The sequence below is a fragment of the Gavialis gangeticus genome, unplaced genomic scaffold (genome assembly GCF_001723915.1).
Source record: "Gavialis gangeticus isolate Ggan-Ray unplaced genomic scaffold, GavGan_comp1, whole genome shotgun sequence".
NCBI lineage: Eukaryota > Metazoa > Chordata > Crocodylia > Gavialidae > Gavialis > Gavialis gangeticus.
The window spans coordinates 48,158,538-48,174,741 of NW_017729006.1; the positions used below are offsets into that span (position 1 = coordinate 48,158,538).

The window sequence follows — 16,204 nt, forward strand, 5'->3', positions numbered from 1 at the left end:
CCCAAGAGGCAGTGAACGCAGGCATGTCTGCCTCAGCCATAATGCTCATTAAGTGCTGTAATGAAATATTTCCCTTGCTTGTAGAGCTGATAGAGTTGATATTTGTTGTGCAGCCCTAGACTGCTCCATGGAATTGGGTGTCTAACAGTGCCAGCCAGTGTTATTCATCACCTTCCTCCACTTCAAACCTGGCAACCATATTAAGGAGTACTCATGCATAGGTACTCTAAAAAGTAGGGAGAAAGGTTCCCAGGTATCATATGCATAATAACCTCCCTGCTGTGGAAAATGCAAGTGAGCTACAGTTGAAGTCAACAGGAATATAGACTAAGCAACTGCAACTAACCTGGTGTGCTGGGAACATCCTCCTCTACCAGATGTCAAGGACTGCATTTATCTACATGAGTGCTGAGTCAGTGCTTTGCTGTATAACAACACTGTTCTATGCTCACGTTTTAAATACGATTAAATAAAAAGCAATAAAGTTTTGTACTACCCATTAGACATTTCATCACTACATGAAAATTCAATATATTTTATCTGCATAGTAACACTTGAACACTTCTAATTTTAAATAACTTTTAGAAAGTGTGCTTAGTATTAAAGGTGATAACATTTATTAACAGAAAGAAAAAGGAGTCATTTGGCCATAAAACTCACCTGCAACTCTAAAAAAATCGTCTCAAAGGTATCAGGAATTGCTACCTACATAGACTTTCTTAATGTTAACTCTTCTCAATTCTTGCACCTTAAGTATCTCCTTCATGATGAATCAAAATGCAACAATAGCACTTTGCCTACTATATTTTTGGTAAGCACACTTTATTTCCATTAACCTAAATGCTGAGTTCACCTAGTCTTGGCACTAATCCTATAATGTAACGTTATTCTCAACTCCTATACAAAGGTCAGAGATGGAGCCGAGTGGTCTTAACTTGTAGGATCAGGCCTTTCAGATCCAAGGAACTGTTACATCTTTACAGTATTGTAAATGAAGGGGAGTGACTGGGGCAGCAGCCCTAGTTGCTGCCTTTGGAGAGGGAGGGAGATGCAAAAATAGCCACCACTACAGCTGGTGGCCGGGTGCACCGCTGCCCAGGGCACAGAGTTGCCTCATTATACCTCTGAACCTTCAAAACAGGACTCTAGAATTAAGATGAAGAACGTGTGAAAAAATCACAAACCCATGAGTTTCATATTCCTGACTACTGTGCTATCCACCACTTACTTGTGCTCATAGTATTATTTTGATACTTAAACTATCCTTGAAAAAATCCTACAGTTAGTGGCACGATGTATGAGTGACAAACTGGTGTCTAATCTGGTTCAGAATATAAAATTTTAGATATAAAAAGGGTTAAATCCCTGCATTACGTTTTTAACTAAATCCTCACATCATTTAACCTGAGCAATTTTCTTAAAATACATGACATTCGGTATGTTGCATATTGTACCTCTATGCAATTATAACTGAAGAATAAAACAAACATTTAACTGCAGAAAAGTGAAATACCATGCTGCACTGAAGGCAAACTTTTTGGAAAAAAAATAAAATAATAAAAATTAAATACCAGAATATCTTCTTAAATTTTCAAAGCAGAATACCATATACTAAAAATAAACACAGATTTGTTGTTAAAATTTCATGGCTCTATTCTACATGTTGTACAAATACCAGTTAACTTACCAAACCAGAGAAAATATTCCAAGATTGTGTGAAGTCATCAGAGAGACAATCCATCCAGGAGAAAGGATAGCAGTTCAAAAATCAAACAACTACATTCACTACATTATGAAGTGAATAGAATTCAAGCCGACAGTACAGAATAAATAAATGTTTATTTTCCATGAATAGTGGATAATAAAAGCCAGTTGGAATTGGAAAATATTTAAAAAAAACCTCAGACTACACTTCAAACTACACTGAAATAATTATGACTAATCATATTAAACTCAATGAAACTAAACTTGGTATACAATTCAAATAACTTTCTGTTTATGATTTGTGAGACTTTTGATTGGTATCTCAAGCTGACATCAAGTCACGACAGGAAAGGACAAGAATTAAAATGATCCCCCTCCATCATTTAGGGCATTTTTTGACATGTGAGACACACAGCACCAAGTGCTTTTGAAAGAGCCAGGTGCTGTGTCGCATGCATTTGTATAAACAGCAAAATGCACGTCAGCGCTGGGAAAATGGCAATGGCATGCTTTAGAACTAAAACACGTCAAAGGTGTGTACTGACATGCATTTCTTTGTTTATACTAATGTATGTGACGCAGCACCAGGGACATCAACTCGCATGAGGAACAGACTTGACTAATTGAGTCTGCTCTGACGTGCTGGATCTCTGGCACATCACAGCATGAAAAAGGTGTGTAAACGCCCGTAGAATTCATCTCTGCAAAGGCTCAGCAAATGATTAACTTTCTTCACTGTGAGTAGTCCCCAATGAAATCAAATTAAACTATTTTCAGTGCAGAAAGACACAAATGTACTTAAGCCTTTGTAAATCCCATTGTCTTAGCCTGTAAAGCCAGTAGTTCTGTAGTGTGTTGTATGTAGCAAACAATTATACAGACAGTAGATGGGAGTACAAATGAACGTACTGAACTGATGTGTTATCAGGCAGGTACCAAGCTGTTATGTTAAAAAAAGACTATTAGTTTGGTATCCATATGAAGAAAACACAGTATTTACTAGATCACGTTAGCACTGCAGTTAAACTATTTGGAAGGCAGTCGTGTTGGAAGCCGTTTTGATATTTCTAAATGGCATTCTTACCTCTTCTCCCCTCGAACACATCATTAATTTCTCTTAACAATATGGACATGTCGCTCAGTTGGGACTCCCAAGCCTCACAAAATACATCAAGATTTTCTTTTGCAATCTTACTAGATGGATGTAGTGCCAATGTTTCTGCAGCAGAAATGATCTAAAAGGAATACACCAGGAAAGCAACTAATGTTACAAAAAGATCAGGCAATTGATGTTACATAGCAAGTTGCAAAATATGTTACATACCAAGTTCCAAAACTTACAGACAAAACATGAAACCATGTTGTATTTTAATAAAAGTGTTAATATTACATCTGTTTAGTAAAGAATAACTACCATTCTAAGGCCTTAAGTAAAAACATGCTCTAATTAAACTATGCATTCACATACAACAACAAAAAATTGTTCTGCTATATAAAGTGAAAATAACTAACAGTCTGTTGTGTAAATTCCAATCTTCGATCCTGAAAATTATTACTAACTTGCATAATCCTTAAAGGTGAACTATTTTCATAAGTAATGATTACTTATGAAACGATACTTTTGGGATACTGATCTACTGCCTGCTAAAACTAAGCATACAGCATTTTCCTTTCCTTCACCCTTGTTTATTTTCTGTCAAAATTAGACTAGTTATCTAGATTATATAGCTTTTATAAAAAATTACTAATACTTAAATGCCTAATAAATACTCTGTTCCAAGAAGGTACTTTTATTTTCTAGAAGTATCTGCAGGCAGGTATACATATACACACAGAATGAATGCACAAATAAGTAGGTGTGACACCGCTACCTGTAAAGCTGCAGTACTTGGTCCAGTACTGTTGCACTTAAGAATATTTTAGTTTACCTGTAGTTGTTTAGCAGAATTACAGGAGAATTTACTTAGTGGTCCTACTTATAAAAATAGTCAGCCTTGTAAATATAAAGCCACACATATATACTTAGTAGTACAGTAGTAGTATTAAATGCCATATTGTTAGGTCCCTGAAGTGGTAGGTATACCATTTTTACACAGGTGCATAATTTTCATACTTAGGTATGTATGCAGGTTCTTTATGTTTCTAGGTTAGAGTCACAGATATGCAGAAGGTCAGACAATCCTATGTACCAATGAAGCCTTCAAATGGCATTTGTGATTCATCAGCCTCACAATGATGCTCTACAATGCAAGGGTGAAAAAAAAAAAATCACCCTGTATAAATGAGAGAGAACAGTCAAATCTCTGGGTGATTGTGCCACTCTGCAACATACTTGCTGGCATACTTAGGACAAAGCACTCAAGCAAATAGTCTACAGTGGATAACCCTAATGGATCCAGCAGTGGCATGATAGCATAGGGGCTCAGAACAAACAGTCTTCTTGCTGCAGACCTGGTGGGGAGAAGGATGCCTGGTTATTAAGAGGTGACACAGTGAGGGCAGCTCTGTTCTACAGCAGTCCTGAGCTGTGTAATCAGCCTCAAATAGTAGGTATAATCTAAAATCACTTCAAAGAGCTGTGAAGCTACTTTAATAATCCCTGCTGGGAAAGTACATTGGGCAACAGGGGCTTTCTGGTACTCTCTCACATCAGTCATTCTGTGCCCTGGACATATGCACTGTACTGGATCATCTCCCAAAGTGCATCTGCTGCCTCCCTACTAAAATATTCCACCTAGTTTTTTGTAAACTGATTGGCACATTTGAAAGGTATACACAACCACTTCACAAACTTCTATTTACATATAATCAGATGATAGCTCAGCATACCTGTGGGCCGGTGACCCGAAAGGTGTCTTCTGCATGTATGCAAGTAATTTCAAGTGGCTCTGTTCCAGAAACATGCCTCAACAAACGACACATCTAGGAAAAGTAGTTATTCTCTCTTTAAAATACAGTATTACAAATAAAATAACATCAGCGCAGGGCAGCAAATATTACTTTATTTTCACTGCTGAGAAAAGGTACCAAACCTATTATGTGACAGATTTTTCAGAAATAAGATCTAGATGCATGTTATTTTCTGTGTGGGGGCACATCCATACACCCACAGTGTCATGGACAACTGCAAATTGTGACAGGTTGTACAATCTTGATCTCTAGGAGCATTGCTTGACTTTGCACATAAAATAGCAATCTTTCAATGATTTTTTCTGTACAAGGTTGCCGTCTAAAATGTTTAAGTATTTTAACGCAATAGAGAGGATATGCAATCTTGTCAAGATATTATGAGCACTGTCTTTCATTTCCTGATAGTTGATTAAATTTTAAATGTAGTATATCAATGCTGTATTAACACGAGCTTTTCATTTAACTTCTCTGAACCAAAGTAATGTTCTCATATGCAAATGTTACATTCCCACCAAAATCAATAGGAACTTATAAACATGCATCCAAAGGTAGGATTTTGTCCTTCCTTTTTAAGAGAAAACAAAAAGAAAGGGAGATTTAAAACATTCATCTCTATTATGATTTCACAGTTTTTACATCCACAATTGAACAAGTTTCAAAGACTAAGAAACTAGGCACCTATGTAACTCAGTAGCAAAAACTAACACAAGAGCATTGCAAATTATTTAAACTAACCACTACCATATACAGTATTCTGAAGCCAAGTAACCATCATAAACTGCAACTGAGAAAAAAAAAGTGTCTCATTATGTATACAAAGAAGAGTATCACTTCTAGGGATATTTTACTCCTCCTCAAATTTCATTTTATTCAGTGATCACTAGTCATGTGGAAAGTTTCACAGTTCATCTGTATTTGTAGATTTCTGCTACTCTGGGAGCAAAATATGTTCAACCATATGTGAGCCCACCTTTAACTCATCTTTGTACTGATTAGAAATACATACATTTAAAGAGAAATTCTGAGAAAGTTATAAAACACAGGAAATGCATTATGTAACCTGAACTTGCAGAATTCAGTACCTGAAAATGGTATTACTGTTGCATATGCTCTCTGGGTTTGGACAGACGTTCATTTGAAAACTTCCAGGAAGCAACTTCCCTGGGTAGTCCGTTTCACTGCCTCACCCTACTAACATTACAGAAGTTCTTCCTTAGATCTAATTTAAATCCAATTTGCTGCAATTTTAAGCCATTGCTTCACATCCTGCCCTCTGCAGCAAGAGAAAATAGTTGTTTGGCCTCTTCTTTATGGCAGCCTTTCAGATACTTGAAGACAGTTACCACGTCCCCACCTCAATCACCTTTCTCCAAGCGAAAACTGCCCAGTTCTCTCAACCTTTCTGCTTACCATCTGCCTTCCAGTCCCTTGACCTCTTTTATCCCCTGCCTCTGGACCCTCTCCAACTTCTCCACATCCTTCTTTAAAAGTACAGCCCAACCGTTCCCACTATTCTCAATGAAGCCAAATAAGCACCAAGTAGAATGGCACCTATCACTTCAGTCTCCACCCCAGAGTACTGAGGGAACTGGCCGAGGTCATTGCGGGACCCCTGGCACGGCTTTACGAGCACTTGTGGTGCTCTGGTGTGGTGCCAGAGGATGAGCATAGGATGGGATGAGAATAGGATGGGATTCAACACTGACAAGTGCAAAGTGATGCACCTGGGGAAGAACCACCAGCACCATACCTACAGGCTGGGGAACTCCCTTCTTGTCAGTACAGAGGCGGAAAAGGATCTTGGAGTCATCACTGATGCCGAGATGAACATGGGCCGGCAGTGTGGGGATGCAGTCGGAAAGGCCAACCGTACCTTGTCATGCATCTACAGATGCATCTCAAGCAGGTCCAAGGAGGTGATACTCCTTCTCTATGCGACACTGGTCAGGCTGCAGCTGGAGTACTGCATCCGGTTCTGGGCGCCGCACTTCAGGAGGGATGTGGACAACATGGAGAGGGTCCAGAGGAGGGCCACTCGCATGATCAGGGGGCAGCAGGGCAGGCCCTACGAGGAGAGGCTACAGGACCTAAACCTGTTTAGCCTCCACAAGAGAAGGCTGAGGGGGATCTAGTGGCCTATTACAAACTAGTCAGAGGGGACCAGCAGGCATTGGGGGAGTCCCTGTTCCCCCGAGTACTACCAGGAGTGACCAGGAATAACGGTCACAAGCTGGCAGAGGATAGATTTAGGCTAGATATCAGGAGGCGCTACTTCACAATCAAGGTGGCTAGGATCTGGAACCAACTTCCAAGAGAAGTGGTGCTGGCTCTTACCTTGGGGGTCTTTAAGAGGAGGCTGGATGAACACCTTGCTGGCGTCGTTTGACCCCAGGACTCTTTCCTGCCATGGCAGGGGGTTGGACTCGATCTGCTCAGGTCCCTTCCAACCCTAGAAACTATGAAACTATCAATGCCATGCTACCACAAAGCCAGTTATTTCCAGTTCTGTACTTGCCCTTTTGGTTATCCTTCCCTTGATGCAGCATCTTATATTTGTCTACACTGAACTGCATCCTCATGTCTCTAGACCACTGCTCCAATCTATCAAGATCCTTTTAAATTCTCTGTCTATCCTCCAATGTGTTTTTAGATCTTCCAAGTTTCACATCATCTGTAAACCTGGTCAGTAAGCTCTCTATTCCAGCATCCAAATCATTAGTAAACACAGTAGACCTAGGGCAGACCCCTGGTGAACGCTGCTTGAAATGTCCTGCCATTCTGACATCAATCTGTTTATAATTAATCTTTGCCTGCAATTACTGAGCCTATTATCTAGATATCTTTCAGTAATTTTACCTAGCCTACATTTCCTCAGTTTGCTTATGAGTTCTTCTGGGACCATAACAAAAGCCTTACTAAAGTCCACTGTGGCCCAATACAGACATTACATTCGTGCCAAGAGAAAAGCCTTTCTTGCCCTTTGGAGCAAGTTTCTAGAAATCTATCAAAAACCCTGGTAGCTCACAATGCATAACCCTAGACAAACTGCCTTATTAGTACACTAGGGGTCTAGAGCTACATTATTTAGCTTAACTGAGTTGGGGGTGAGGGGAGGTCTGGCTCCCAGCTCCAGAGTGGGGCAGGCACATGATGCTAGAGGAGTACAGCTGTTACCCCCACCCAGCCTGGCCACAGACAGCACTGCTCCCTGAAATACAGTCCATAAAGACCCCCACCACCCCCATGGCAGACACTCCATGGCCACAAAGTGCCCCTCACTGTCTTCTATGTATTGCCCCTGCCACCTCAAATGCCCCCCGACTCCACTCTGTCCCTTGTTATTCCATACATTCCCCATGCTCAGCCCCAATCCATCAGACTCCACCATTCCCACTCATGACCGAGTCCTACCCTACCCCCATGAACCCACTGTACCCTGCACAGATTTGTCCCCATCTTGCCCCAGCTCTCCTGACCCCTCACCATCCTGCTCACACCCCACAAGCCCCTCTCTCCACAAAAGCCCCCCCATGGTCCCCTCAAAACCCTTCACAAACAGTTCCCCCCACCCTTCACAACTCCCTGACCATGGCAGTACTGTAACTGCTCCCCCCACCACTTTCTTCCTTCCCCTCAGCATGCCCATAGCTGGCCTCCATTACCCTTCACCCTCAACACACTAAAACAGACAGCTGGGGTCAGGGAAAGACTTGTTTCAGCTGCTTGCATAGCTCCTATGCAAGGGGACCAATCCATCTGGGTGCCCATGCCTGGCTTTATGTCACCCTGGTTGTGCCACTAATTGAGCCTGCCACAGCCTCCCCCATCTGCTGCAAATAACCCAGGGAAGGGTCACCACAGTAATTCAACTCTTCACCTCCCTTTTGCAACTTTCTCCTGCTTCTGATCTCTGTGCCACAGCCACTGAATAACTAGGCCTGCCTTCAACCCTGCCTCTCCCTCCCTTGTCCCCAATTTATCATGGGTTTGAATCCCCTAGGAACAAAGCCACTCAGCAGAGGTTCCTAGATATCTGTACACCTTTATTGGACACCCTGGGGGGTTAGCAGAGAAACATTACCAGGATAATCGTAAAAGAAAGGATAGCTGGATTAATTGAAGATCAAGGGTTGCTGACACCATCAAAGAGGGTGAAGAGCAGAAATCAGGCAGCAAATAAATGAGCCTTGAAGTTAAATGACTCCCACCTGGATAGAAAATGCAGCTGTCTCTGCTGAGCAGTTTGTTTTAAACTGAGGGGAGCACAATTAAAGGGAGGGTGCAACTGCACAACCAACTCCTGCCTCTTTGGATTCACTTCTGGGAATCTAGACGACTTGCTAAATGCACAGCCCTGATTAAACAACATCCATGTCAACCCTTTGACTTTTTGATCCTGGAACTTCATGAGAATGGGGTTCTGAGAAAGCCACTGAGAACATACCTAGTTAAAAAGGTGGAATTCACACACAACCATGGTTAGAAACTTAGCATCCTGATAGAAGATGGTTCACTGTCCTTGCAAGAGATCAGTAACTCATTCATTCTTATCACAGGTCGCAAATCAGGAAGGCCATCTTTAAAGGCAAATGGAATATGGGACACTCGCAAAATGTGCTTTCATCAGCACTGTTAATACCGGGTTGAGATACCGTGTCTGGACAGCTTACTTTAGCAAATTCTGCAACTTGTCAAATATAGTTACTACAACTAGTATGTTGAGCCCTTCTACAAATGAACTTGGAGTGAGTTTAAAGAGACCCAGGGTGCATCTACACATGCACTTGACCATGGAGCAGACTGATTAGCTTTGCTGTAAAACATCGCTGTCTACATGTGAGCTGGTATTAGGGCTCACTAAACTAAATTAATTCTGCAGTAGTATAGTACTGTCAGGGGCATAACTTGCACCTGGTCAGCCCAGTGCAACCCAGCGTCACCCGCTCAGTTCCAAACAGAAGTCAGCAAACAGTACGTGCCAGAAACAGAATGCAATGGTATCTACATCAGGCCTCTGGCTTGCTCAGGATGAAAAGAAAAACAAGTTGGCTCTGTCTTCTCCCCAGTTTTCTTCATCTACACCAAACACCACATGTAGCACGATCAGAGACTGACCTTTTTTATCCATCCCTGCCTGGAGCAAAATACCAAAAATATTTAGTATTAACAGTCATCAAAGGTCTCCAACAGGCAGCCCAGACTGAGCTAGTTGCTTACTTGAACACACCGGCCCAGGGCTTAGTAATTGGTAAGCCTACCACAGCTAATGTATGACCTGGCCACTCTCTGGGCCTTCTGATTGGCTGCTGGGGAGAGCAGCCTTCCTACTGAGTTCCACCTGTAGCAGCAGCCCACAGGAAAGCCAACAGTTCCTCTGAATGTTTAAGCTGGTAAGTCTCTCTGACCCTGTGCTCTCTGCCTTCCTGACCCTGTTCCTGGACTCTGGCTTTTTGGATATTCTTCTTACATCTGGAACTTGGTCTCTGACTTCAAGTTTACCCTAATTCTGGTTCTGACTCTGAATCTGAACCTTGGCAAACCCTGATTCTGGCTCCTGATTCCAGTTCTGACTCCTGGCATACCTTGACTTCAGCTGTCTCCCAACTCAGCCTGATTTCAGCACTGGCTTTTGAGTTCTGAACCTTGACTTGGCCTGCGATTTGAACTCTGCCCCTGGATTTCCCTTTGGATCTGAAAACTTGGCCTCTGATTCCTGACTTGGCCTGTGGTTTGGCTCCTACTCTTCCCCAGTGGCCTAAGCATTATACTAGACTGCTCACAACCCAGTCCTTACAACAATGCTGATAAAAATCACTGTCCGCAGCCATCTTATGAAGATCCACACTGCCGATAGTCATTTCAAAGGCACGCAGCTCAGACCATGACCCAGAAAGGACCATTATGATCAATTAGTCTAAGCTGCTGTATAAAGCAGACCAGAGAGTTTCATCTAGTAATTCTGCCATGTAACATAATGGGGCACTCCTGAACTAAAGCATATTTTTAAAAAGACAGCCAACGTTAATTAAAAAGAAGCCCATATCAGAAAAAGTACCACATTCATGGTAATCTCTTCCAAGTTAGAACAATTGTTGTGAAAATTTTTCATCCTATTTCCACTTTGAATTGTGATGATTTAAATTACCAGCCACTGCACCTTGTTACACTTTTTACTAGATTAAAAAACCCTCTAGTACTACGTGTTCCCCCTACCACACCCCCCCCCAAATAATTGAAGACGATGGATCTGGTTGCCTCTAAACCTAAAGTTTGTTGCGTCTCTTGCTGCAAGGGCTGCTTTGCAGGCCAGAATTTTCAAAACTGTTTTTTTCCATTGTTTTAAAAGTGCAGACACAAAGTCATATTCCACACTTTCTAAAAATGGTCTCATTAATACTGGTTTCTTAGTACTTCCTCCTGCTCATCCAAAGAGCACATTAGCCATTATTAAACATTGTCACATTGTGAACTCATGCTTATTTAGATACCGACAATGACCTCTCACTCCGTGTCACTGCTGTCCAGGATTCCACACACACATGCTGACCCTGAAGTTCATGACTCCATTTACCCATAAGCAGATTTTCTTGTCTGTCAGGTGCAGAGCAAGAAAGATTTGGAGTTTACTGACATCCTTTCCTAAGATTTACTGTCTCTCACTAGAGTTTGGGAGTAAGCACTTCCCTGTTTGTTCACACAGATGTGAATATCATAGTGTCTGCATCAAATCTGTACATAGATTTCTCATGTATGGGAGAAAAAAAAAATCAAAGCCTTGCTGTTGACAACTGTAAGAACTGGATTTTGTAAACAGAAGCTTAAATTTAGGTTCCTAAATCCACCCTATGTTCTCATCTGGCTCTTCAGTGATAACCCTTGATAAGAATGAATGAGTTACTGATCTTAAAAACTTCCACTGAAATTAATAGTTATTAGCTAGTCATTACTTTTTTAAAAGATTAATAAAGTGCCTACATTTGATTTTGGAGCCTAATTTTAAACTACTATTTATGAAAATCTTGGTTCAGCCATGCACTCACAGGAAACCCAAAAAACAGCCAATGAAATTCCTCCTTTACCCACAGCAAGCAACATGAAGAAGTGAAGTGGATGCTACTGTACATCCCCTTCCGTAACAAAGGTTCCAAGTGTTTAAAACAGTGAGAAACCTCATACACTGGGTGACCATAATTATTTTAGGAAATCTGGGACGGGTGGGATGTAAGGGGCAGTGCACACACGCACATGCTAGGGCAGCGCACAGTAGCAGGCAGGGCCGGAGAAGCTGTCAGCAACACGGTGCCTTTCTCACTGCAGCTGGGGCTGCAGGCTGGAGCTGGTAGCAGAGCACTGGCCAGACTGAGGGCGCTATGTGGGCTGATTCATGGCCCTGGCCATCTTGGCACCTGCAGTTGCATGCTGGCCAGGCAGCCACAACTAGCTCTGGCCTTGAGCCCACCCCCCCTTCCTGGTTAGAGCATGGCATAGCCAGGCCTGGCTGGGCTCTGTGTTGGGGCTGTGATTTGGTGTGGTTGGCCTGGCTTGGCAGCACATAGCCAGGATGCAGCTGCAGGGCATACAGAGCCTGTGCAGCACCCCCAGCCCAACCGGCACCCCACCTCTGGCCTGTGCCCCAGCCCAGAACCCTGGCTCTGGTAACAAAGGCACCATACTCCCCACTGCATCTTGACAGCTGCTCTGGCCCTTTCCCCTCCCCTGGCAATATTGCACTCCACCCCACAGCTCCCAGGAGCGGGGTCGGGCAGGACAATGCAACACACACTCCCCTGACCCCCCCACCGCTCCCAGGTTCCTGCCAATCCAGGACTTTTGATTAATTTTCTCCAATGGCTGGGACAATTCGACAGCCTATAAAATCTGGGACTTTTCCACCCAATCTGGGACATGTGGTCACCCTACCTTATACAGTGCCCAGATATTATGTTTTAGAACAATATATAGTTCAGCAGTGCTGAATGAGGCATCCTCCAGGGACCTGGCTAAGGCAAACTTGAAAAAGAGGATAATTTTGGTCACTTTTTACATTGAATATTAGAAAATAAAATGGTTAAACTCACCTCAACAAGCTGCTCTTTCTGCTCTGACAGCTTACAAGTATATTCTGCTACAGCTTCCAGATTTCCTTCTACTCCTGTGATTTTCAGCGTCTTCAAAACCATATGATCCGCATGGTATTTTAACAGCTCTGCTGCCATTGATGTGGCTGCACTATGAAGCTTTAGAAAGGGTAAGAAAAAAAAATAAAACTTTAAAAGAAAAAGCAATGCATCTGAACCTAATCTGCAACAGTAATAATAATAAAACCTTAGAGAAAGTGAAGTCCAGAAGATGGTCAAAGTAGGCTGGAATACAGAGAAACTAAAAAAGGTGCCTTCTGGTGTAAAATTTAAAGTCTACCAAGAATGACTTACATGGGACTCCATTCAGCATCTTTACTTATATGTAGCATAAAATCCACTTCACTAATGTAATAAGAGTATTCAAGTCTATATGGACAGACAGAGAGCAGCTGAGCATAGGCAGCTATGAGACTACATCTCTGGGGCAATTATCCAGAAAGGATAATTCCTCCACACCAGCTGTACAGGTGTATTTTCCAGTTCAGTGTAAACATGGATCAGTGGCCCTTCATCTTACGAAACTGACCTGGCCATGGAAGACCTTGCTTTGTATATAGGTGGTGGTGAGGGATGTGCAGAGGTAGAGCCAGATTCAGGCACTGGCATCTGAAGTAGTCATAAGTACCCCAGCACATGGAATAATATGCCAGAAGACTCTCACCTTCCATTGAAATAATCCCACTATTCCTATTGCAAAGAAGAGCTCGAAAACATGACCACACTGTCATCCGATTTAGGACAAAAAACCAAAGAATAAAACAAAAGCCCAAACCATCTTCTTCCAGTGGAAGAAAGAGGAGAAACAAGGGGCAGGGGGAACAGCTACAGGAGGCTCTTGGGAGATCTCCATACAAATCACTTCACATGATCCTAAACATGGGGCCAGGCTTCCCTATAAAATATGTCACCCAATTCTGGTTAACTCATGAGACCCATAGGAAGCCAAAACTATTCATGAGACCCTGCACCTCTGCTATCTGGAGTTCAACAGCCCCATTCTCCAAGTGTCTGCCAGCAGCATAAATTCACTATAACAACATTATTAGGGACCTTCCCTGGCCACTATTATAGTGGAGCCAACTTATCCAATTTTATCCTGAATCTTACAATATTTAGTGTTTTCTTAAAGCTGTTTGCTGGACACAGGAGAATACATGAGAATTACGTATTTTAAAAGATTAAGTTCTCTGATGGTTGCAGAGAAAACCTTGAAAATGTACCACAGAGCATCCTACTGGCACAGAAGCAAGACAACAGAAACAAGACTTTTTTTCTGATTCAAGATTTTTTGGGTTTGATTCTTAATATTTGGAATTAGCAATATTGGAGTCATTCTTGAGACCCAGGAGTGAAGGAGTGGGGCTGGTATGGACGAAAAAAATGCAGCCCCAAGTTGTTGCATCTTTTTTTCGATCAATATACATCCTCTGCCCTAGTTCCTGTGTACAGCCCAAACCGACAGACCTTCACAAAGTCTAAAGGACAGACAAGAGTACTGATGCTGCTGTGACTCAAACACTAACACAAATTTAAAAAACTGGCTATTTTGAGTTTTCTATGCATCATATACAATTATTCTCAGAAGAAATAAGCCAAACTGTAAGCCTACTCATTATACAAAATAATTCATTTTTCCATGACATCAAGCTATGTGAAAAAACAAATAGAACACTGAATTCAATCAAAAGCCTGAATATTTCATTTCATAGCTTTCCTTATTTATCACAGTGATGTTGCATTCTTCCTGACACACATCTGTTGAACGCTACAAATAAAATGCATGAATAACCACTAACAGCAGTTTAAATACGCAATTAGAAATTTCCTGGAATAACAGTTTAACTAAACAGCCTTGTATTATTAGCAATAATACATGTGCACTAAGATTGCATGCTCAATCAGTGGCAGGCTCATCACAAAAGCAGAGTTCCAGGCAACCTAATCTGTCCTGCTTCTCAAGTACCTCTACACTTGGCTGCAGACTTCATTTCCATTTCTGCATGTTAAATGGGGACAGTTCTTTAATCTCCCAAAGCATTAAGCTGATGACTTCATTGAAGTTCTTGAAGCATTCAGATACTGGTACGATATACAGGCAACCCCCGCTTAGTGCTCTTAATTGGTTCCTGAAAAACCGAGCATTAAGTGAAATGAGGGTTAAGTGAAACCAGAAGTATCTGACAACCCAAGATGGTGACCGCAAGCATTATAATGAAACTCACTGAGCGCTAAGTAAAATCAGGTATCAATTTCAAGTGAGCATTATAGCGAAATAGTGCTAAGTGAAACAGCATTAAGTGAGGGTTGCCTGTATGAGCAATATATAAAAAGCCTGTAGACATCTTGCATATATGGTTGGAAAATTTTCCTCCACAATTCTGCTTCTATCCAAAATGAATTGCAGGACAGCACTTTATACTACTTCTACACTGGTAGAAATTTTACTCAGAAGTGAAGAGAGTCTGTGAAACTACTTGCTAGGTGCATCTACATGAAATGCGTTACCATGCAATACACTATTGACTATGTGATGTGGTAAAGGGTCACCGTCTACACACGTAGGCACTTACTCCGCAATTAGTCTACTGCGTGGTTAGTCTGCCCGCCCCCGCTGACGACTCATTGCCGCTGCCAGGTTATAGTGGAGGCTCCAGCCTGCAGGCCACCTGTGCTGGAGAACACTGCATGGAAACCAGTGCTGACTCCTGGCCCAGCCCCACCACCTGCTTGCCTGTCCCATGCCGTGCCCCTGTACTGTGTGCTCTAGACACCTGTCCAGACCCAGCAGCACCTGGACTCTCACTAGCAGCCCCTGAGTGTGGTCAAGGAAGCCATACTGGTATCGTCCTGTTGCCACACACTGCATCCCAGGAGTCTAAGCAGCCCCAGGATGAGACTGTGGACCCGACTGCAGTGTGAGGTGAGGCCGAGGTCCAGAGCCAGTTCACCTGGGGTGGGCGCTCCAACACTGAATCTGAGGCATAGTGGTTTGCATGCAGGAGCATGGGCACAACTGGTCAGTGCGCCAGTGCTGCATAAAGGGCAAGGCCCTGCAGGCACAGTGGATCCACGTCACTGACCACAACCACCAGTTGGGGGCTGCCTGCAGAGCCATGTCCTTTATGCAGCAGCTATATTACACCCTTATGCCCTGGGATCCAGGGTGGAACTGTGCTGCGTTCTCCAGCATGGGTGGCCTGCTGGACCTCTGCTGCAACCTGGCAGCAGCGATGAGTTATCAGTGGCGGAGGGCCCCTTAGGGCACCAGGAGCATGTCCTACCGCAATCCCTGCTCCCAACATCATCCAGTACCTCTGGCAGCCCAGGGCAGATGGTACCACCCACCCTCATGAGTTCCAGCTTCTCCCCAGAGAGGGCCCCTGCCTGGCCAGCCAGGTGCTGCGCCTCTGCACCCCAGGATGCCACTGAGATTTGCACAGTCACCACCA

The 16,204-nt window shown here is 42.9% G+C and overlaps 1 protein-coding gene across 1 annotated transcript in view; it reads right to left on the reverse strand.

Annotated features, from left to right (window-relative positions):
• CTNNAL1 (catenin alpha like 1) overlaps window positions 1-16,204 on the reverse strand; it is a 178,916-nt gene that overhangs the window by 36,766 nt on the left and 125,946 nt on the right. Inside the window, 3 exon segments of the mRNA XM_019509189.1 lie at window positions 2,789-2,939; window positions 4,534-4,626; window positions 12,693-12,851. Of these exon segments, the coding sequence (XP_019364734.1) occupies window positions 2,789-2,939; window positions 4,534-4,626; window positions 12,693-12,851 (403 nt within the window).